We start from the raw sequence: 24,241 nt of genomic DNA, 5'->3' as shown, positions 1-24,241 counted from the left end.
GGCGTGAGAAGCACTGCGCTGTGTGAATGGCCCCGTAGTCACGTGTCCCAGAAGACTGCGGGGAGAGAGGGGGGAGGACAACATCCAATTCTCATCACTTAGGCGTTCGCAGCATTAGTGGGATAGGGCACCTGTCAAAATCAGGTACCTGCTCCCCAAAGATGCCAGTTCCTCATGGAGAGCGGGGGACCAGTACTTAATGCAGAACACCTCTTTTGGGTGGAGTTCTGCTTTAATAAACACTGTTAATGTTCTAAAGCATGAAAAGAAAAAAGAAAAAAAAGTTTCTCTTATTTTCTGTTTTTTATTTAGCACTACCCCCTTAGGGATCGCTGATGAATTGGGACCCCTTATAGTCCTGCACAGCCAGTCATTCTGAATTTTCCACACAAGCTTGTATCCGGAGACAGACACCAGTCACTGAGCGTTGGTTTTGTTGTTTTATTGAGGGGATTAGAACTTGGATAGGGTAAGGGGGGTATGGGATGCCCAAGTGAAGCGATATCTGAGGACAACTTCCCGAACGATTCACAAACTTCTCTTCTCTGATGCCGTCTCTGTTGGAATTCTAAAAACAAAAAAAGGTAGCGCTATCAAAATTAAATATTTAAATCAGACAGTGAGAAATAAAACAGTGAACAAATTAATGACTAAAAAAATGTCTTTGTAGCGATACCCCTGTAGGGGCTGCTTAAGTTTGTTCACTCCGCCACTCTGCTTCTCAACCCCAAGAACTGTCTCAGCCCCAACTGGCACACCTGGCAATAGTGTAAGTGCAAGGATCAATGAAAAGCACACACTTTGTAATAAAACACAGAGATCAGCTTTACTGTAAGACCTCTATGGGAAGTAATAAACATTAACAACAGGTATATGTTAGGAGAATCAAGAGAACAGCAAATACTGTGACCGAAAGCAATATAACTCACTTTTACACTCAGGCTGCTTTCAGGGGATTCCAACCATGAATAACCCCAAGAGCAGAGGCAAACACTTAAATGGCAACCTCAAAGTGGAATTACCTCCTCTACATAGATTCGGCTCTATGATGTCCAAGCAGGAGGAGGGCAGAAGAATGACTCTCTATTGTGTCAGACTTCTCCCTTCTAACCCCCGACACCACAAGCCCAATAGGCAAACACTGTATCCAAATGATGCTTAATAGCTGCTTTCCAAGGTAAAGCTATTCCCTCCCACACCATGCAATATAGAGGCCTAAATACGCATGCGCGTGCACGTATGGCACCAGTAACTTCAGTCTCTTGGTAACAGGATGAATCTTGGGGTCTTCAGCGAGACACTTTCGTTGGTGCACTTAAACTCCTTAAACACTTAAAGTGTAATTGTAATCCCGTGGCAGTATTTGTATAGCAAAGCGAATACTGTGTCTGTTCAGCAGGGCCATCTACACAACCCAGTGCCTGGTGAATTTGAGCAAGGTATGATGCAGTATGTGTGCAGTGTTCCTGTCATCTGACAGTGGGAAAAAATCCCTCTCACCAGATCCTGTGACAAAGGCCCAAACGATCGTCCTGGAAATGACAGGTTCCTCTGGTCACCTCAGGATGAGCACTTCACATTGTCAGGATGGCCTCTGTACTGTAAGCCACTTCTCTCAGTTTGGATGTTCCCTTGGCTGATGCAGATCACCAAGCATGCAGTGCACTGCCCAAAAGCACTTCTTTGCCAGGTCCAATCTCTCTGCTGCCACATGCAGTCTCCTCTCCTCAGGAGAAAAACCCCAAGCTGGATCCCTTCACTCTGCTCTCCCTCAGCATGATGGCTTTCGTAGTTCTTTTATAATTCTATCTCCATATTAGCCTATAAGGCCGTTTCGGTTCAAGACTCCATCGTCCACAATGCTTTGCACCTGCACTTCCTGTTTGACAGAGTCCTTGTCATTGGCTCCTTTAATGGCTCTTGTAATTGGCTCTCTCACTCTCTTACAGTCTGAGAGGAGAAGGGGGGGCTGAAATCCTTCACTGCTTTGTCTGTGTCAGGGCAAGTGTCAGGTTACACAGGAGAGGCCAGTCAGCAGATCACAGCCATGAGACAGGATTAATATCTCCTGCTACACACTCCCCCCACCAAAGAACCTTTGGTCCTCCAAAGGCAGTAACAATCCTTGACCTGGTACATGCTTGATATATACACGCGGAGAAAAACAAGTTAGTACACATAGGAAACCAAACAATTTACATTCTCATAAAATCTTGGCAGGGGAACCTCCCACCAGTTAGTAGCCTATAAGCCACCTTAATTGGACTTGCCCAGCCAGATGTGTCAGGGGGTGAGTCAGGATTTTCAACCACCAAATCTGTGGTGGGAGGATCAGGTGCTTCAAGAGTCCTTTTAGCGGTGAGAACAACCTCTTCAGAGCTCTCACCCAAAGTATCATATGTTAGTCTCTTTGGCGGGTGAATAACCCTACGCTCTCGCTGTTCTTTAGGCTCTGGGGTTGCAAGCACACTGGTCTCTTCTCCCTGAATTTTAGCTTCATCCCTAACTTCCTCTTCAATGAAGGATGGGAAGTCTGCAGAGTCTGTTGTCAGCAAAGAGGACTGAGAGTCTTCCAGCTCTTCAATTGGTGGACTCTGAGGCACAAACTCAGGAGCTTCTGGCCTGAGTATCCCGGTGTCGATTACTGTGGCAGGAGAAGGAGGGATAGCAGATTCAAGCATCTGAGACAACCACAGCCAATCCATTCCCATCTCTTCATCTTCGCTGTCTCCATCTTCTGCAGGCTGAAGCACAGACTGAAACCGAGTCACTGGCCGAGATCTCTGGGGGGCTCTGGATGATGACTGTGGATCTGGCTGTAGTGGCACACGAACTGCTTCAGATAGAGGCAACAAATGATTACGATGCCAAGTTTTCAGCGGGCCTGTGCTTCCCTCTGGCCGGATCTGGTACACTGGGAGTCCTGGCAGCTGTTTGCAGATGACATAGGGCTGCGATTTCCACCGGTCAGCCAATTTGTGTTTTCCAGGGACACCCAGGTTTCTCAGCAGCACCTTGTCACCCGGCTGTAAGTCCTGCACTCGTACCCGGAGGTCAAAGTTTCTTTTATTTCTCTGTCCTCGGGCATCTGAGGCAGCTTGGGCCTTGTCATAGGCAGCCTTCAGACTTTTCCGCAGGCGGTCCACATATCCTCTGTGTGAGGTTGCAGAGGTACGGTCTATGGATGTGCCAAAAGCCAAATCTACTGGCAGCCGGGCCTCTCGCCCAAACATTAGACGATAGGGAGAGTATCCTGTGGCATCGTTTGTGGTGCTGTTATAAGCATGCACGATAGCTGCTATGTGCTTGCTCCAGTGCTGCTTTTTCTCAGAAGTCAGAGTCCCAAGCATATCCAAGAGGGTTCTGTTGAATCTCTCTGGTTGGGGATCTCCCTGAGGATGGTATGGGGTGGTTCTAGACTTCCTGATGCCCAAAAGATCTAACAGTTTCTTGATGAGACTGCTTTCAAAGTCTCTCCCTTGATCAGAATGGATGCGTTGAGGTAGACCATAGTGCACAAAGAATTTTTCCACCAAGATCTTGGCCACCGTGAGTGCTTGTTGGTCTCTTGTGGGAAAAGCCTGAGCATACCTAGTGAAGTGATCAGTTACTACTAGGATATTTCCCTGTCCACTCAAATCAGGCTCCAAGCTTAGAAAATCAATGCACACCAGCTCCATGGGTCCCTGACTCTGAAGGTGGCCCATTGGGGCAGCTCGGTGAGGCAAAGTCTTCCTTTGGATGCACCTAATGCAGGAATGACAGTAACCCTCAACTTCAGCTCGCATGCAGGGCCAGTAGAATCTGTCCCTCACCAGGTGGAAGGTCCTGTCGGGTCCTAAGTGACCATGACTATCATGCAAAGCAGTTAATACTGTCTCTCTGTGTTTTTCTGACAGGATCAACTGCCATCTTTCTCCAGGATCTCCAGAGGGGCCCCTTCGGTAGACCACCCCTTGGTGCAACTGCAACCGATCCCACTCTCGGTGTAGTAGACGGGCTTCCTTAAGAGTGTCAGTGAGGAGCAAGTCAGGGCATTGGCTCTCCAAGGCTTTCAATGCCAAGCTACAGAGAGGGTCTTCCAACTGATCCCTTCGCAAGTCTTTCTTGGAGAGTTTTGGCAGACTTTCATCCCCGACTTGGGTGACGTTGCAGTAACATCTGGGAACACCAGCGGCTGACACTCCAAGGTCTTTGGCCCTGGATCCTCCTCCAGCTTGGTGTTCTGCTCCTTGACATAAGGCTTGTACCCCTTCGGGAGTCAGCTGTGTCCATTCTTCAGTATAGTCCCTGGAACAATGAGGCCTTCTTGACAATGCATCCGCATCTTTGTTTCCAACTCCTGGTCGATATTTCAGACTGAAAGTGAATTCAGATAAGGCAGCCAGCCATCTGTGACCTGTGGCATCTAACTTCGCCGTAGTGAGGATATAGGTGAGAGGGTTATTGTCGGTCTTGATCACGAATTCAGCCCCGTACAAGTAATCTCTCAGCTTATCCACTACTGCCCACTTTAGAGCCAGAAATTCGAGCTTGTGTGTGGGATAGTTCTTCTCAGTGGGTGCCAAGCTCCGACTCACATAGGCAACAGGCCGAGGGTGCCCGTCATGCTCTTGATACAGCACCCCGCCCAACCCATCTCTGCTAGCATCAACATGCAGCTCGTATGGCTTGGTTGGGTCTGCATAGGCTAGAACTGGAGCAGTGGTTAGACTCCACTTCAGCTGTCTGAAAGCCTCTTCACACTGAGCAGTCCACTGTTCTTGAATGGACTCTCTGGGTTTCCTAAGACCTCCAGCTGATCGAACAGGTTTTGGCAGATCTGGGTCATCATCTTCCTCTCCACTCTTCAGTAGTTCGTTGAGTGGGCGAGCTGTTTTAGCGAATCCCTCAACAAATCTTCTGTAGTAGGAACAGAATCCCAGAAATGACCTAAGTTCGGTCACATTAGTAGGCCTTGGCCAGGAAGTGACGGCCTCTAGCTTCTGGGGGTCGGTGGCCACTCCATCAGCAGACACAATGTGGCCAAGGTAATTAACTGAGGGTTGATAGAACTGGCACTTCTCCAGGGATAACTTCAACCCCTCATCATGGAGTCTCTTCAGTACCTTCTCTAGACGCTCTTCGTGCTCCTCCAGAGTCTTGCCAAACACAATGATATCATCTAGGTACACCAATACCTCTATCAGGTTCATGTCTCCCACCGTCTTCTCCATTAACCTCTGGAAAGTGGCTGGGGCACCGGAAAGGCCTTGTGGCATGCGGTTGAATTCAAAGAACCCCACGGGGGTAATGAAAGCGGTCTTCTCTCGGTCTTCAGGGTGCATGGGAATTTGATAGTATCCGCTCTTCAAATCCAACACGCTAAACCACTTGGCCCCTGATAGACTCTGCAAAGCGTCTTCTATTCTTGGGGTGGTGTATTGGTCAGGAATGGTCCTCCTGTTCAGCGTCCGATAATCAATACACAGCCTCAATGCACCATTCTTCTTCCGTACCACCACTATTGGAGAAGCATATGGACTCCGGGACTCTCGGATGATACCTGCCCCTTTCAACTCTGCCAGTTGCTCACGCAGGTCTTCCAAGTCCCCTAAAGGAATCCGTCGAACTCTCTCCCTGAATGGCTTATCCTCTTTAAGACGGATTCGGTGTTTGGCACTTTTTGCACATCCCACATCGAATTCACTCTTGGAGAATGCAACCTTCCATCCCTGAAGCTGAGCCTTGGCCCTTTCCTTCCATTCAGGTGGAAGGGGAGTATTTTCCAGATAAAATTCCTTGGCAGGGATCCCATCTTTCTCTTCCCCCACCAAATCAGATAGTGAGACTGGGGTGGCTGGGTTAACTTGTCCCAACAACATCCGTGCTGGCATCTTCACAGGTAAGGCCGTTATGTTGCAGACACTAACTGGGATTTTTCCATGACTTCTTTGTAACGCTTTAGTTGAAACAACTTCAGGAATTATCTCTACTCCCGAACCTTTCCTCTGGCCATCTGCCTCGACGACAATGAAAGGGCCAGGTTGCTTCCAGTTCAACTTGACGGACGCTTGTAAACAGGCCACTTCACCAGGCTGTAACACCTTCTCCCTTCGGTCCAAACGCCAGATCTTCCCCACTCCTTCAGCTGGAGCTTTCTGTTCTTGCACCAGGCGCTGATAGGCCTGTCTCAACAAGGGGTGCACACTTGTAGTTGAAGTGTCTGACTCCAGAACAACAGGCGTCAACAGTCTTCTGACCAGATCAGTATTGGTTCCTATAATAAGGGAACCCGTACTGACCCCTACTGGGCGAGAACAGACCACTGCTAACGTGTCAAAAGTCTCAGTTTTCCCAGCCACCGAGGGATCAAAAGTCAGCCTGACTGGTAAATAACCATCATAGGGGAAGTTTTGAGTGCCAATGCCCCATATCTCCAGCTCTTCCAACTTCTGCAAGGGCAGGTGCTTGAGGTGCTTGTCATAGAAGTCTCGGTAGAGAAGGGTCACTTGAGCTCCAGTATCCAAAAGGGCCTTAGTGTAGATTCCCTCTACTTGGATGGAAACGACAGGAGCAGGTCCCACCAGCCTGTCTGGAAGCTTGGGGGTGGTTGGGATCTGAGTCTGTTTGGTGGCCTGAATCCGCACTACTTTCTTGTGAAAATTCTGATCTGGTTTGAGTCTCCTTTGAGTGCTGGGCATCTGGTGTGCATTGATCCTCCGCTGCTGGGCCGTATGTGCCAAAGTAAATGGGGCACTGGGTCGCTCAGAGGCTACAACAGGAGCCTTCTGCAAAGGGTTGAACTTCCGCCGCTGTCTCCTCTTGTCTTTTTTTATGAAGCTCTCTACTTCAGATGGGCACCCAGTTTGCTCCTTCACCGGGGCCTTCTGAAGGTTTTTCTGCGACTTTGAGGTTCTGACTTCTGGGTCCAGCATGGCACTATCTTTAAGAGTTGATTGCAGAGTATTGGAAATTATCCCGGACGAGCCCCCACATGTAGCGATACCCCCGTAGGGGCTGCTTAAGTTTGTTCACTCCGTCACTCTGCTTCTCAACCCCAAGAACTGTCTCAGCCCCAACTGGCACACCTGGCAATAGTGTAAGTGCAAGGATCAATGAAAAGCACACATGTTATAATAAAACACAGAGATCAGCTTTACTGTAAGACCTCTATGGGAAGTAATAAACATTAACAACAGGTATATGTTAGGAGAATCAAGAGAACAGCAAATACTGTGACCGAAAGCAATATAACTCACTTTTACACTCAGGCTGCTTTCAGGGGATTCCAACCATGAATAACCCCAAGAGCAGAGGCAAACACTTAAATGGCAACCTGAAAGTGGAATTACCTCCTCTACATAGATTCGGCTCTATGATGTCCAAGCAGGAGGAGGGCAGAAGAATGACTCTCTATTGTGTCAGACTTCTCCCTTCTAACCCCCGACACCACAAGCCCAATAGGCAAACACTGTATCCAAATGATGCTTAATAGCTGCTTTCCAAGGTAAAGCTATTCCCTCACACACCATGCACTATAGAGGCCTGACTACGCATGCGCGTGCCCGTATGGCACCAGTAACTTCAGTCTCTTGGTAACTGGATGAATGTTGGGATCTTCAGCTAGCCACTTTCGTTGGTGCACTTAAACTCCTTAAACACTTAAAGTATAATTGTAATCCCGTGGCAGTATTTGTATAGCAAAGCGAATACTGTGTCTGTTCAGCAGGGCCATCTACACAACCCAGTGCCTGGTGAATTTGAGCAAGGTATGATGTCTCTGTATGTGTGCAGTGTTCCTGTCATCTGACAGTGGGAAAAAATCCCTCTCACCAGATCCTGTGACAAAGGCCCAAACAATCGTCCTGGAAATGACAGGCTCCTCTGGTCACCTCAGGATGAGCACTTCACATTGTCAGGATGGCCTCTGTACTGTAAGCCACTTCTCTCAGTTTGGATGTTCCCTTGACTGATGCAGATCACCAAGCATGCAGTGCACTGCCCAAAAGCACTTCTTTGCCAGGTCCAATCTCTCTGCTGCCACATGCAGTCTCCTCTCCTCAGGAGAAAAACCCCAAGCTGGATCCCTTCACTCTGCTCTCCCTCAGCATGATGGCTTTCGTAGTTCTTTTATAATTCTATCTCCATATTAGCCTATAAGGCCGTTTCGGTTCAAGACTCCATCGTCCACAATGCTTTGCACCTGCACTTCCTGTTTGACAGAGTCCTTGTCATTGGCTCCTTTAATGGCTCTTGTAATTGGCTCTCTCACTCTCTTACAGTCTGAGAGGAGAAGGGGGGGCTGAAATCCCTCACTGCTTTGTCTGTCAGGGCAAGTGTCAGGTTACACAGGAGAGGCCAGTCAGCAGATCACAGCCATGAGACAGGATTAATATCTCCTGCTACATCTTTAAAAAATGTTTTTACTTTCCATCAACAGTGAAAAATGTCCATCACCATAAGAACAGATTTGTGCAAATCCACCACCAACAGAAATGAATAAACTCACCAGAGCAAAGTGCCAGTTCAATTATAAACCAGCAATTGCACTTGTTCGCTGTGGGAGCAATACTCTGCAGGCAGACTCAGCGGTGACCAGCTTTTCAAATTATTCCTCTCTCAGTTTGTTGATGTAGTATCAATATAAAGGTGCAGCGCTGAAAAGTATACAAATATATCTCATAAACAAATAACAATGAGAAGGTGCAGAATTAACGAACTATGCAGCCTGGATAATTAATATCATATCATCAATGTGTAGGCAATGATGCTGAGCAATGACAAATCAAGCATAAGGATCAACCAGTACATATAAGTAATGTGAGTAAGTGATGTCACCAATTAGGTGAGTATAGTGAATAAAAAGTCCCAAGTAGATTGCCCACGTGAGGATCCTGTATGATCCCGATATGTATGCGTGGAGTTAGTCCAGGTGGTAAATGATCCAAAATGAATGAATTGCGCACTTACCAGAAGTGCGTGTAAACACGCATTAGAGATGTAACCTATCTCAACAGGTGTAGCTATGGTCATCCACCTCCCAGAACAGGTCAGGATACAGTACACTTCCCGGCCACATTTGCATGGAGTACTCAGGGTCCTTGATGCGTATCACCATTAGGGGTCACCCTTAGTGCAGCCTCTGTGGATGGTCCTCATGAAAGGGGACCAATAAAGGAGACCACATAGCGTGATACTGTAGGGAACTTTATTCCATCAAAGAAAGTGCACAACCAAAATTACAAAGTTTAAAAGAACTCATTATAAATAGACAGAGCCAGACGTCTCCTGCTGTAAGCCCTGTTACCCTATGACTACGTGCATCACACGAAACGCGTCGGGGGGGGCTACTGGACTAACTCCACGCATATATATCGGGATCATACAGGATCCTCACGTGGGCAATCTACTTGGGACTTTTTATGCACTATACTCACCTAATTGGTGACATCACTTACTCACATTACTTATATGTACTGGTTGATTCTTATGCTTGATTTGTCATTGCCTACACATTGATGACATGATATTAATTATCCAGGCTGCATAGTTCGTTAATTCTGCACCGTCTCATTGTTATTTGTTTATGAGATATATTTGTATACTTTTCAGCACTGCACCTTTATATTGATATTTATCTTGGAGGGTTTTGTTTATGTTGCCTCTTTGGTCTTCCAGCGGCTATCTCTCTTTATAGATAGCGCTTGCATTTTTACTCTTTATTTGTTAATGTAGTATATTGCAAGTTAGGGAGACTCAGATATCCAGACACTTATTTATCCTCTCTGGGAGCAATACTCTGCAGATCTATAAATGCAGCAACGAAAACTTCCAGACCGAATTCCAAGAACTTTATACACAGGCTCAGAAAAGAAAAGAAAAATAAAGCAAACGATCGTGTGATACCGTACAACACGTTTTTTTGTAAAAACTCATCATAATCCACTCACATGGAAGTGTCATAGCCGACAATAGCAACAAACACATTTCATTTAAAATCACAGAAAGCCGAGACAACAGCCTCTCACAGAACGTAGTGACGTTAGTCCGAAGCTCCCTCCTACGCGTTTCGTCATCCGACGTCTTCACGGAGCGGAAGGATGACCCAAACAAGTGCAATTGCTGGTTTATAATTTAACTGGCAATTTGCTCTGGTGACTTTATTCATTTCTGTTGGTGGTGGATTTGCACACATCTGTTCTTATGGTAATGGACATTTTTCACTGTTGATGGAAAGAAAAAAAAATTTTTTAGAGACATTTTTTTGATCATTAATTTGTTCACTGTTTTATTTATCACTGTCTGATTTAAATATTTAATTTTGATAGCGCTACCTTTTTTTGTTTTATGATTGCAACCTTTAGGGGTAAGGTTTAGCTGCTTGTGTTAATTGATTATATGTGAAAACCTTTGGCGCTATTTTCATTTATATTTTTTCTGTTGGAATTCTAGCCAGCAGCTCCAGTTGTACTCCCCCGGACCCTAGATGAACTCCTCTTCACCCAGCAATCTGGAGACCTTCTTCCTGAGCAGGGGATCTGGCTCCTGTCTCTTTACATAAAGTGAACAGCCACTAGTAGGGGACTAATCTGTTTTACCACCAAAGTGCTCCTTCCCCTATCCGCCAAGGGGGTGCAGTACTCACTCAGATCCTCTCCTGTACCGCTTGCAGGTTGGCTGCTGCTACCAGTCCTATCAGCTGGGCTTCTCCTTCCCTGCCATACAGGTGGTCCTCGCTTAGAGGGCCAGTGAGCTCCAAGTTTTCCTCCTCTCCAACTGCAGGCTTGCATGTAGGCCCCGTCCCAATTGGCCCCCTGGCAGCCTTCTTCACCCAGCCTCACATCTTCCTCCAATTTTTTACACCTTCTTCCACTCGACTCCTGCTACTGAGAAGGCTCTTATACTTTTTAAGGGAGTCCCATCCCCTTTCTAAGCCTTCTGTTGAGGATTGGCTGAGGTCCCTCAAGAGTTCAGCCAATTACTCCTCAGATTCCACCCACTGCCTCCAAGGCCGTCCTCTGAAAGCCTCAGAGCAGGAGGAAATTTTAGATGGGCTGGCCCGCAGAATCTTTCAGTCCTGACCACAATTTGACTCCTCTAGCTATTACACCTGAGCTGCTAACAGCTCCTGTCTAACCATTAGGATCTACAGTCAGGTCCATAAATATTGGGACATTGACACAATTCTAACATTTTTGGCTCTATACACCACCACAATGGATTTGAAATGAAACGAACAGGATGTGCTTTAACTGCAGACTGTCAGCTTTAATTTGAGGGTATTTACATCCAAATTAGGTGAACGGTGTAGGAATTACAACAGTTTGCATATGTGCCTCCCACTTGTTAAGGGACCAAAAGTAATGGGACAGAATAATAATCATAAATCAAACTTTCACTTTTTAATACTTGATAGACATCACCAGACGCTGGGTTAGTGCTCTGCCAGGCCTCTACTGCAACTGTTTTTAGTTCCTGCTTGTTTTTGGGGCATTTTCCCTTCAGTTTTGTCTTCAGCAAGTGAAATGCATGCTCAATCGGATTCAGGTCAGGTGATTGACTTGGCCATTGCATAACATTCCACTTCTTTCCCTTAAAAAACTCTTTGGTTGCTTTTGCAGTATGCTTTGGGTCATTGTCCATCTGCACTGTGAAGCGTCCAATGAGTTGCGAAGCATGTGGCTGAATATGAGCAGATAATATTGCCCGAAACACTTCAGAATTCATCCTGCTGCTTTTGTCAGCAGTCACATCATCAATAAATACAAGAGAAGCAGTTCCATTGGCAGCCATACATGCCCACGCCATGACACTACCACCACCATGCTTCACTGATGAGGTGGTATGCTTAGGATCATGAGCAGTTCCTTTCCTTCTCCATCCTCTTCTCTTCCCATCACTCTGGTACAAGTTGATCTCGGTCTCATCTGTCCATAGGATGTTGTTCCAGAACTGTGAAGGCTTTTTTAAATGTCGTTTGGCAAACTCTAATCTGGCCTTCCTGTTTTTGAGGCTCACCAATGATTTACATCTTGTGGTGAACCCTCTGTATTCACTCTGGTGAAGTCTTCTCTTGATTGTTGACTTTGACACACATACACCTACCTCCTGGAGAGTGTTCTTGATCTGGCCAACTGTTGTGAAGGGTGTTTTCTTCACCAGGGAAAGAATTCTTCGGTCATCCACCACAGTTGTTTTCCGTGGTCTTCCGGGTCTTTTGGTGTTGCTGAGCTCACCGGTGCGTTCCTTCTTTTTAAGAATGTTCCAAACAGTTGTTTTGGCCACGCCTAATGTTTTTGCTATCTCTCTGATGGGTTTGTTTTGTTTTTTCAGCCTAATGATGGCTTGCTTCACTGATAGTGACAGCTCTTTGGATCTCATCTTGAGAGTTGACAGCAACAGATTCCAAATGCAAATAGCACACTTGAAATGAACTCTGGACCTATTATCTGCTCATTGTAATTAGGATAATCAGGGAATAACACACACCTGGCCATGGAACAGCTGAGAAACCAATTGTCCCATTACTTTTGGTCCCTTAACAAGTGGGAGGCACATATGCAAACTGTTGTAATTCCTACACCGTTCACCTGATTTGGATGTAAATACCCTCAAATTAAAGCTGACAGTCTGCAGTTAAAGCACATCTTGTTTGTTTCATTTCAAATCCATTGTGGTGGTGTATAGAGCCAAAAATGTTAGAATTGTGTCGATGTCCCAATATTTATGGACCTGACTGTAGCTCCCCCTAGGTAAACTAGGAGGGTGCTACATTTAGATGAGTCGGGAGGCTGAGGTTCCCATCATCTAGAAGATAATCCTGCGATAGGTGTTTATATAGATATTGTCACAGTGTGTACGGAACCCCGCCAGGGTGTGGTGTGCTCTATGTCTTGGTGGGGTCAGGAAAATCTGTTGACATTGAGATCTCAGGAGGTCAGATGTTTGTAAGATGCTGAAAAACCCCACATCTGACACCAACAGTAATTCCGCTGTCAGTCACTTAGACCGCTCTCCTTAGAACCCTGGTGCCCAACCTACGAAACATCCACTATCTCCTGCGCTCAAGGGCACAGACCAAAGGAAGATTATTTAACGAACAGCGTGTTCATCCAATGCCGTTCAGAGGTTGTGCAGCTCTATTATGAAGCTGGGGAAGCTTGATAAAACGGTAGAAAGGGATAAAAGAAAGAGCGCACCAACCTTGCGCATTACCTCAGTAAACAGGGAATAATTTTTATTAAAGAAATATACTCACAAGAGTAACGATAAAACAGACATAAAATAACCATAGTCCACACAGGGTTACAGGTCATATGTAAATTCCATCCAAAGGGGATATAAAAGCTAACGCGTTTCGAAGGGTGATCACTTCTTCATCAGAGCTTCATTGTCAAAAAAAATGTTTCCTTGCTTTGGGTGGATTTCCTGTTCTGTCCCATTTTCATGTATTTTACTGCCTTGTATTACACTGCATCAGATTATTGTTTTGTAGTATGCTTACATCTGGTGATGGTTTTGGGCCGCTGCAATTTATTAACATTGTGATATTGGTATCTCCCTCTACACTCCCCTCTTGTTCAGTGCTAGTTAGTTTAATCCTAGTTAGACCCTCCCCACTTCTTCCTTCATTGGTGATTATTCACAGAGGCAGGGATTGGGAAAGTCATTGTCTTCTTACACATCAAAAGACTGGAAAAATTATCCCCTGTACTTAGCAATTAGCAAAAGTAGCATTGTGTTGGATTCAATCTGAAGAGTTAAGCTGCCTGTGGGTTGTGCCAAGTCAGCAGCTGACTATACAGTCCAGAAAGGCGGCACTTGAAACAGATCATTTATCCTTTAACGTAATTGTTTGTAGCTAAATGTATGTTGATACTATTTACCTCTAGAGTGAAGCCTAGACAGTCAATCAATTTATTAAGATACTTTTTTTTTGCATTTTCACAGGCAACACTGACCCTCCAGATTTCCTACTTCCCTCCTCCGGGGGCTGCACCAGCTTTCCCTCCTCCACCATCCGCTGCAAAGGAGCCCACGCCATCCCTCATCTCATTCAGTACGGTGGATACCGTCACCGGTAAGCCCTCTGGTGTTATGGCAGGTAACTGGCTGTGGGGGGCAGTACAGGGGTACGCTGTTGCTGGAGTATGTTCCATCTCTGGATTGGTTAGAAGACACCGCCGAGCCTGAGGCTCCATGCACACGGGGCGTTTATAGAACGCTGGTAATGTTAGCTGTGTAAAGTCACGTTAAAAATTTGAGTTTTTCAGTATTTTTGTATTAGCATTTAGCGCCTTTTTGCCGCATTTTTTCGTGTTTGCAGTTTTTAGAGTTTTTGTAGAGGTTTTTTTTACCAAACAATTTCTTTTTTAGTTGAAAAACGTCCAAAAACACTGGTTTGCCGCGTTTTTCAGCGTTAGAACTTTTTTACAGCTAAAAAACTCCTCTAGAAACCCACTAGTCCTGGGTTTTTTTTCAAGCCAAAAAACGTTGATTACAGTCTGTGTGTGTATGGACACATAGGATAACATGCTGGGGGGTTTACTGGCTGTAGAAAAAAACATCAAAAGCCAAAAACAGCCGCTGTAAAAACGTCCCGTGTGCATGAGGACTAATGCCCCGTACAGACGATAAGAAAATCGTACGAAAAAGTTTGTGGAACCACCGATCGAACGATTTTCTCTTCATTGATGAGCAGGATGTTTTAACCCCTTCAAGTCCGGACACTTTCCCCCCCTTCCTGTCCAGGCCGATTTTCAGCTTTCAGCGCTATCACACTTTGAATGACAGTTGTGCGGTCATGCAACACTCATATATTATCTCATATATTCGTTTCACCTTTTAAGTTGCATTACTGAAATAAATGAACTTTTGCACGATATTCAGATTTTTCGAGTTTCACCTGTACACTCACCAGCCACTTTATTAGGTACACCTTGCTAGTGCCAAGAAAATATCCCCCACACCATTGCACCACCAGCCTAAACCGTTGATACAAGGCAGGACGGATTGTTTACACCAAATTCTGACCCTACCATCTGAATGTCGCAGCAACCAATCTTCCCATTCTCCTCTGACATCAACAAGGCTTTTTCGTCCACACAACTGCCGCTTACTGGATATATTCTCTTTTTCGGACCATTCACTGTAAACCCTAGGGATGGTTGTGTGTAAAATACTCAGACCAGCCTGTCTGGCACCAACAACCATGCCATGTTCAAAGTTACTTAAATCCCCTTTCTTCCCTATTCTGATGCTCAGGTTGAACTTCAGCATGTGGTCTTTACCACGTCTAGATGCCTAAATGCATTGAGTTGCATGTGATTGGCTGATTAGCAATCTGTGTTACCAAGCAATATATATAAATATATATATACACACACACACACACACAGTGGGTACAATAAGTATTGAACACGTAGTTGCATAATTAGTCTGGCTGAAAAAAGACAAAGGTCCAATCCAGTTTAACCAAAAAAAAAAAGTTATAATCCTATACCCACAATTGATCCAGAGGAAGGTAAAAATACATCATCATTTTTCTCAGTAAGTATATTTCTAAAGGTGCTATTGACATGAAATAAAACACAAACTCAACTAATTAACTTGAACCCAGAATTGGTCTATGTAAGGATAGAAGCACAGCACATGGAGTAGATCTGCATTTTGTTGGCAGCCCTGGAAACAATGGATGGAGTGATGGAGCTTCGAGATATAGAGTCTCAGAAGGGTGCAGGAAATTTGGTAATAGAGTTTGAGAAGTATTCATTTGTCCTCAAATTTGATGACGGCAGATATATAGGTCTCTTCAAAATCCTTGCAATCCTACGAGGTCAGCTGGGGCTGCATGCAGTTCATTCTTTAGTGGTAACTAATGAATGTCCCTTTTTGTATCTTAATGGTGTGATGATGTAATTTTGGCATTGAAGGCTCCATCCATCAGGTTCACCATGCCATCCATGTCTACTCTAAGGCTGTAAGAAGTGCAATGGATTTTGGACCTCCCAACCGTAAAATCCATCAACAAAAACATCCCCTCATACATAGTGATAATTTGAAGTTTCCATACCCCCCAAAAATATACACTTTTTTAAAAAGACACTTTAAACCGGCATTCCTTGAGCTACGCCTGATTGACCTCTCATTTGATGGCCTGCATAGGTGTTTGGCACAGAAATACAGCACCCTTAATAACTGCTTGGATTGCGAGAGGAGTTGTAGGTCATTCAGTAAAGCAAACCATACACCTCAGGAAAACTAAGGTTAGGGAGATCCAATACAGATTCAACTAATTAACTTGAACCCAAAATTAGCTTTTGTATGGACAGAAGCACAGCACATAGAGTAGATCTGCTTCTTGCCTGCAGACATGGAAACAATGGGGGAAGTGATGGATCTTTGAGTTATAGAGTCTCAGAAGGGTACAGTAAATTTGGAAATACAGTTTGGGCTGTATTCATTTGTCCTTGGATTTGATGATGGCGGACATGTAGGTCTCTTCAAAATCCTTGCAATCCTACGAGGTCAGCTGGGGAAGAATGCACTTCATACTTAGTGGTAACTAATGAATGTGCCTTTTTGTATCTTAATGGTATGCTGGTGTAATTTTGGTATTTCTATACTTTCTGAAGGCTCCATCCATCAGGTTCACCATGCCACCCATGTCTACTCTAAGGCTGTAAGAAATGCAATGGATTATGGCCTTCTAACCATAAAATCAATCAACAAAAACATTCCCTCATATATAGTGATATTCTGAAATTTCTATATCCCAAAAGGACACTCTATACCAGGGGTCTTGAATTAAAATTTACGGAGGTCCGGTCAGGAAAATTTCCTTCCAGCAGAGGTCCGAATCTTGTTACTGATATAACACATCACAGTCCCCCGGTACATTATCATCTTTAGCGTACCTTTTACACTGTAGTCCCCTCTACATCACAGTCCCCTCTTTAAAGAAGTCCCACAGTGTCCTCAGTTCCCCTTCACAACACAGTGCCCCTAACACAACACAGCACCCCTGAACACAACACAGTGCCCCTAATACAACACAGCACCCCTGAACACAACATGGTGCCCCTAATACAACACAGTGCCCCCAACACAACACAGCACCCCTGAACACAACGCAGTGCCCCTGAACACAACGCAGTGCCCTTAATACAACACAGCACCCCTGAACACAACACAGTGCCCCTAACACAACACACAGCACCCCTGAACACAACGCAGTGCCCCTAATACAACACAGTGCCCCTAACACAACACAGCACCCCTGAACACAACACAGTGCCCCTAATACAACACAGCACCCCTGAACACAACACAGTGCCCCTAACACAACACAGCACCCCTGAACACAACACAGTGCCCCTAACACAACACAGCACCCCTGAACATAACACAGTGCCCCTAACACAACACAGCACCCCTGAACACAACAGCGCCCCTAATACAACATAGCACCCCTGAACACAACGCAGTGCCCCTAACACAACATAGCACCCCTGAACACAACACAGGGCCCCTAACACAACACAGCACCCCTGAACACAATACAGCACCCCTGAACACAACGCAGTGCCCCTAACACAACACAGCACCCCTGAACACAACACAGTGCCCCTAATACAACACAGCACCCCTGAACACAACACAGTGCCCCTAACACAACACAGCACCCCTGAACACAACACAGTGCCCCTAATACAACACAGCACCCCTGAACACAACACAGTGCCCCTAACACAACACAGCACCCCTGAACACAACACAGTGCCCCTAATACAACATAGCACCCCTGAACACAACGCAGTGCCCCTAACACAACATAGCACCCCTGAACACAACGCAGTGCCCCTAACACAACATAGCACCCCTGAACACAACGCAGTGCCCCTAACACAACATAGCACCCCTGAACACAACAGCGCCCCTAACACAACATAGCACCCTTGAACACAACACAGTGCCCCTAACACAACATAGCACCCTTGAACACAACACTGTGCCCCTAACACAACATAGCACCCCTGAACACAACACAGCACCCCCATCACAACACATTGCCCTTTTTAATGTAAGCTTTCCCCTGTACAGTCCTATGGTACCTTAATCAGAGCAGAGGCACTAATCCTTCTGGGGTTTCACTGCCACCGATGTCAACCTCATAGTGGGCAGGGGCAGTGGTGTATTTAGGTTTTGTACTGCCCTAGGCAACACAAAAATAAGACACCCCTCCCCCTCCCCGACCTGACACTGGCCAACACCAGACACCCCCTCCCCCATAGAGACAGCCTGACAGTGACCAACAACACTCCTGACCCATCCCCACCCCCACCTGAGAGAGCCTTCCACTAACACCCACCCCCAGTGAAAGAGAGAAAGACACACATTCGCAGCTCAGGACATCCCTGGGAATGACAATCAGGCTCTGCAGACACCATTCAAGCAACCAACAGCCTCTCTCGGATCCCACCTGGTTCTCATGCCCCCTATGTTCCTTCTTCTTTGGGGGAGTGCTGCCCTCCTAAAAAATGCCACCCTAGGCAAATGCCTTGTTTGCCTTATGGTAAATACAATCCTGAGTGGGGGAGGGAGGAGCTGCAGATCGGGACGGAGGGGTGGGAGCTGCCCAAGTTATTATGGTAACAAGTGGGCGATTGCCTGGCTTGCTAATATGAAAAGACTCACACTTTCTGTCTCGAGCTGCAGAGAGCGGAAGTCTTTACACATTAACAAGCTGGGTAATCACCAACATCTGCCCTCAGTCCCGATCTGCAGCTCCTTACACCCCGCCCGCTGTGAGCATGACAGCGGTGGCTGAGTGAGAGGCCCTGAAGAGGACACCTGGCTGTGGCAGTGGCATGGCTGTGGTCTGGACAGGACTGTTCCTCGGTCCGGTTCTGGTCCGCAGTCGCCATTTAGTGTCCACTGCTCTATACCAACCATTCCAGAGTGCAAGGCATTCCTTGAGCTGTATCTGATTGACCTCCCATTTGATGGCCTGCATAGATTTTTGGCATAAAAATACAGCACCCTTAATAACTGCTTTAATTGGGAGAGGCTAAAGCTAAACCAGACACATTGGGACAACTAAGGTTAGGGAGATCCAACACAGATTCAGCAAAACAATTCATTTGAACCCAGAATTGATGCATGTAATGAGAGAACCTCAGGGCATGGAGTTATAGAGTCTCAGAAGGGTGTAGTAGATTTGGTAATACAGTTTGAGTTGAAGTATTTTGTCCTCAGAATTGATGACAGTGGACATGTAGGGCTCTTCAAAATCCTCCCAATTCTACAATGTCAGCTGGGGCAACATGCACTTTGTACTTTAGTTCTAATGAATGTGCCATTTTGGATCTTAATGTTGTTCTGAAGTCATTTTGGCATTTCTAGACTTTTTGATGGCACAGTCCATCAGGTTCACCACACTGCCCATGTCTACTCTAAGGCTGTAATAACTGCAATGGATTTTGGACCTCTTAACTATAAAATCCACCAACAAAAAAATTCCCTCATACATAGTATTATTCCAAATTTTCCATACCCCAAAACAATACGCATTCTCAAAAGACACTCTAAAGCAGCCATTCCAGGGTTCCTCTAGAGGTTGCTAAGTGTTCTATAAGTTGTGTGTGATTGACCTCCCATCTGATGGCCTGCATAGATGTTTGGCATAAAAATACAGCACGCTTAATAACTGCTTGGATTGGGAAAGGAGTTGTAGGCCATTTACTAAAGCAAAACCATACATTTTGGGACAACTAGGGTTAGGTAGATCCAACACAGATTCAACAAAACAATTAATTTGAACCTAGAATTGATGCATAAGGTCAGAAGCACAGGACATATAGATCTGCTTCTTTTACTGTGATGGAGCTTTGAGTTATAGAGTCTCAGAAGGATATAGAAGATTTGGTAATACAGTTTAGTTGTAGTAATTTGTCCTCAGAACCTATGATGGCCGATATCTAGATCTCTTCAAAATCCTCCCAATCCTATGAGGTCAGCTGATGCATCATGCACTTCGTATTTTATTAATAACTGATAAATTTGACATTTGTATCTTAATGCTGTGCATATGTCATTTTGCAGTTTCTGGACGTTTTGATGGATCCATCCATCAGGTTCACCATGCCACCCATTGTTAGATGTTTAATGGATTACAGGTCTCCTAACTATCAAATTCGTTAATGAAAACATTCCCTCATACATGGTATTATTCAACATTTTCCATACCTCCAAAAAGATACGCATTTTCAAAAGACACTTTATACCAGCCATTCCAGGGTTCCTCCAGAGGTTGCTAAGGGTTCCTTGAGCTGTGTCTGATTGACCTCCCATTTGATGGCCTGAATAGTTCCAGTACCAACTCCACTTGGCTGGTAGAATGTTAAAAATGATCTTTTTAGCTGTCTGTAAGGGCGGCAATGTGACCTCCAGTGTAAGGGTTTCAATCTTTCTACTGACTACCAATGGTAAAGGCATTTTTCCCATTGACCTCCAATGAATTGGTTTCAGTAAGGGTTCGCTGAGATCTGAAAACTATTGTAGGGGTTCCTCTGGGATAATACGTTTTAGAAATTCTACCCTATAACAAAAAATAACCCCAAAGGAAAACCATAAAAGATATTAAATATCCTCAGCATCTTCATAATGAACAGTGGTGAGGGTGATATTCATATAGTCAACTTATGTAATGACCATAATTATCATTGACATGAAGCCAAGAATAACAATATCACAATCAGTTCTTCATTCCAAAGGCTGACTAGACAAACAGAAACCAGCAATTATCTCTACAAACTTGCTTGTAGTCACAATATGATAATAATATGTGGGCAAGGAAGACATTGAAGTAACGCAGGCATTTATGGGAAAAGCACAGGTTTGTAAATACAATAGGTAAAAGAAGTATTGAGCACATCACCATTTTTCTTAGTAAATATATTTCTACCATATGCCGGTAGCAACCCATGCAATCCATACATACAAAGAAACCAAAACAAATACGTTCAGAAATTAAGTTATGTGTAATAAAATGGAATGACACAGGGAAAAAGTATTGAACACACTAACTGAAATTTATTTAATACTTGGTACAAAATCCTTTGTTGGTAATGACAGCTTCAAGACACCTCCTGTATGGAGAAACTAGTCGCATGCATTGCTCTGGTGTGATTTTGGCTCATTCTTCCAGTCTTCAAATCTTGACTGTTCCGTGGGCCTCTTCTATGAACTCTGATCTTTAGTTCTTTCCATAGATTTTCTATTGAATTCAAGTCAGGTGATTGGCTGGGCCATTCTAGCAGCTTTATTTTTTTTCTTTGAAACCAATTGAGAGTTTTTTTACTTTTGGTGCGAGTTTCATAGACGTGTATCGGATGTCTTGCAAATCGCACTTGAAATCGGTATGTCATCCAACTTTGAAATCGTGCGACTTCACTGCATTTATAATGTTTTGGGCGTTTAAGTTATTTTATTGCCGAAAATTAAGATTTTTACACGTATGCGAAAAATTTAAGTTGCTCTGCATCCAAACTGGTTAAAAAAAAATGCCTGACTGCCTAAAAATGTGGCATTTTTAGACTTTCCGCGTGCAACAGACCCTAGGTGCCATTTACACCTGGGCGTTTTGTGAATGTATGCAAAAGCACGCTTGGGGTGCCAGTCATTGTTAATGGTACCCCTAATGGGGCAAACAAATGTGTGCTCTGACCCCAGGGTCACACTTATTCAGATTTCACTGGGACTTTGATGCAATTTTGATGCCACTTGAGTGCCAGAGAGTGTAAAGTCGCATCAAAGTCACACGACATGAACGGATCTGTCATACTTTCCTATTATTATTATTATTATAATAATACAGGATTTATATTACAATTATTATTATTATACAGGATTTATATTACAATTATTATTATTATAATACAGGATTTATATTATAATTATTATTATTATAATACAGGATTTATATTACAATTATTATTATTATACAGGATTTATATTACAATTATTATTATTATAATACAGGATTTATATTATAATTATTATTATTATAATACAGGATTTATATTATAATTATTATTATTATACAGGATTTATATTATAATTATTATTATTATACAGGATTTATATTATAATTATTATTATTATTATACAGGATTTATATTATAATTATTATTATACAGGATTTATATTATAATTATTATTATACAGGATTTATATAGCGCCAACAGTTTGCTCAGCACTTTACAATATAACAGGAGACAATACAGTTCAATACAAGAGGTATAGGAGGGCCTGATCCTTGGAGCTTACAATTTAGGAGAGGCTCCATTCACACAAGGGCGTTTCCAGGGGCGGACTGACCATTTGGAAACTCGGGCACTGCCCGAGGGCCCGGGGTCAGTAGGGGGCCCCATGAGATGCCCCTGGTACCTTTTTCATAGGCTTTTTTGAGTTTGGGCAAGGACACAGGGGCCCCATGATCCCCTATTGCCCGGGGGCCCCATGAGTTGTCAGTCTGCCCCTGGGCATTTCCAATCTTGGGCAAACGAATTAGCAGGACGCGCGGCGCTCAAAAACCGGTTCCAGAACCCTTTTTGGGTGTCGCACGTCCCACTAATTTATTTCTGCAATTGTTGCACGTTTATCGGACGGAAAAAAGCACCAAAATCGCGTCAAAAAGTCCCGTGTTATCAGGTGCTATTGAAATGAATGGCACCTGAACACACGGGTGGGCCTTTTCACATTTTTACAGCACATTTTTAAATAAATTGTTGGCAGAATCGCAGGGATTTGAATTGTCCTAGTGTGAATGGACCCTTAGTAAAAAACAAAACAAAAAAAAGGTTCAAGAACGCAAAACGCACCACAAAATAAACTAGAAAAACATGAACCGCAACCTGCATAGATGTGAACCCAGCTTTTTGCATGCAACAAAAGTTCCAAATTGTGCGGTTAAATAGCATGCGAAGTTGAAAGCCCAAAAAAGCTATCTGAGCTACTTTCGAGCAATTTGCCACACGTAGGGCAGTCCGTTGAACAGAATGGGCTGCCCTACGTGTGTAGTGCGCAAAATTGCGCGTTCACACAAATGCTAGGTGTCAAGCTAGAGTTTCCTTTCCTGAAAATTGTGGCATGTCAGCTTTTTTTTTTTTTTTTTATGGAGTTTAATTCTGCTTCAAGTGTCCTCTCAGGCAGGCAGTGGCATGGATACCTGAAGAAGGACCCCCAACTGTAAACAGAGGAATAGAGAAGGCTCTGGATTGGTGCGTCCCCTACCGGTTGTTTTAGGTGAGTAAAGGGAATTGGGGAAGAGGATAAAATATTTCCCCGGGGACGTCCTTTAATATTTTCGGATGTCCCCCCTCCCTGCTCAGATATCGGTGAGGAGTGTCCTTGTCCTCTTCTCTGCACACAGATTCAGAGCTCCAATGGCGGCCCTGTTACCTAGCAACCATCAGTTAACCATTGCAGAGCTCACCGTGAACGTCAGAAGCCGTTTAGCACAGACCACACTCTCTATTTCAGGTTTTGCCAGGTTGTGTCCTGGTGACCACAGGAAGTGATGGGCCATTTAAGATTTTACCGTTGTCACCGTAACAGGAAATCTTCCAAACGGAACCCCTGTTCTGGTGACAACTGTCTAACAGGAGATTTCCAGAGATTTTCTTCCACTTCCTGTTGTGTTTTCAGCACAGGAAGTGAAGGGAAATCTCCTTATAAGGAAACAGGCAAAACTTTCTGAGACTAGAAAGAAAGGTTTTGGTTTTAGATCTTCTTTAGAGCGTATCTAAATCCAAAATGTAAAAAAAAAATAGTCATATATTACAGATCGCCGGTTCTGGCTCTATCAGTTTTTTTTCTCCTTTATTTCCTCCTAATGATCCTGCCAATAGCAGATTTCCAGTACTGGGGTGACAACTCTCATTGTACTGTATCCACGGAGGAGCAACATTGTCACACCAGGTCAAAAAGCTGGGTCGTTTATTGCGTTTTTGTGCCCTAAAATGAACTTTAGTGTGTTATTTTACTGAAATTTTGCATTTCTTAGACCTTTGTGGTAATATCATGTGACATCCCTTGAAAGGACCTAGTGAGAGCGCTGTCTCATTCAGTAGCATTGTAACTGATATATAAATAAATGAAATAAAATAAAAGCCATAATTATTATTATTATACGGGATTTATGGCGCCAACAGTTTGCGCAGCTCTTTACAATATAAGGGAGACAGTACAATTACAA

At 44.4% G+C, this 24,241-nt stretch overlaps 2 protein-coding genes across 9 annotated transcripts in view; one reads left to right on the top strand and one right to left on the bottom strand.

The window, feature by feature from the left end:
- DYSF (dysferlin) overlaps positions 1 to 24,241 on the top strand; it is a 396,353-nt gene that overhangs the window by 103,171 nt on the left and 268,941 nt on the right. For all 6 annotated transcript variants that reach the window (XM_089652230.1, XM_089652225.1, XM_089652229.1 and 3 more), the window contains exon 5: positions 13,933 to 14,062. In XM_089652230.1, the coding sequence (XP_089508356.1) occupies positions 13,933 to 14,062 (130 nt within the window). The remainder of the gene's footprint in view (positions 1 to 13,932; positions 14,063 to 24,241) is intronic.
- LOC149447676 (uncharacterized) lies at positions 428 to 18,197 on the bottom strand. 3 transcript variants are annotated; one of them, XR_016305836.1, is made up of 3 exons: positions 18,096 to 18,197; positions 9,933 to 10,205; positions 428 to 568 (listed from the first exon to the last, which is right to left on the bottom strand). XR_016305836.1 is itself a non-coding variant. In XM_089652231.1 (2 exons), exon 1 carries the CDS (start codon positions 3,705 to 3,707, stop codon positions 2,196 to 2,198), a length of 1,512 nt encoding a protein of 503 aa, XP_089508357.1. In that variant the 5' UTR covers positions 3,708 to 3,745; the 3' UTR covers positions 428 to 568; positions 1,501 to 2,195. The 3 variants fall into 3 exon arrangements, 1 of the variants encoding a protein (XP_089508357.1); XR_016305837.1 differs by having other exon boundaries at positions 10,011 to 10,205; XM_089652231.1 differs by lacking the exons at positions 9,933 to 10,205; positions 18,096 to 18,197 and adding an exon at positions 1,501 to 3,745.

The sequence above is a fragment of the Staurois parvus genome, unplaced genomic scaffold, assembly GCF_062004578.1.
Source record: "Staurois parvus isolate SC_StPar_1 unplaced genomic scaffold, SC_StPar_1.0 ptg000675l, whole genome shotgun sequence".
NCBI classification, from domain to species: Eukaryota; Metazoa; Chordata; class Amphibia; order Anura; family Ranidae; genus Staurois; species Staurois parvus.
This window is presented reverse-complemented; position numbering and strand designations above follow the sequence as displayed.

Excerpts from the sequence above, each read along its gene's own strand:
- LOC149447676 (XM_089652231.1), bottom strand. The coding sequence starts at position 3,707 with ATGGGCCACCTTCAGAGTCAGGGACCCATGGAGCTGGTGTGCATTGAT.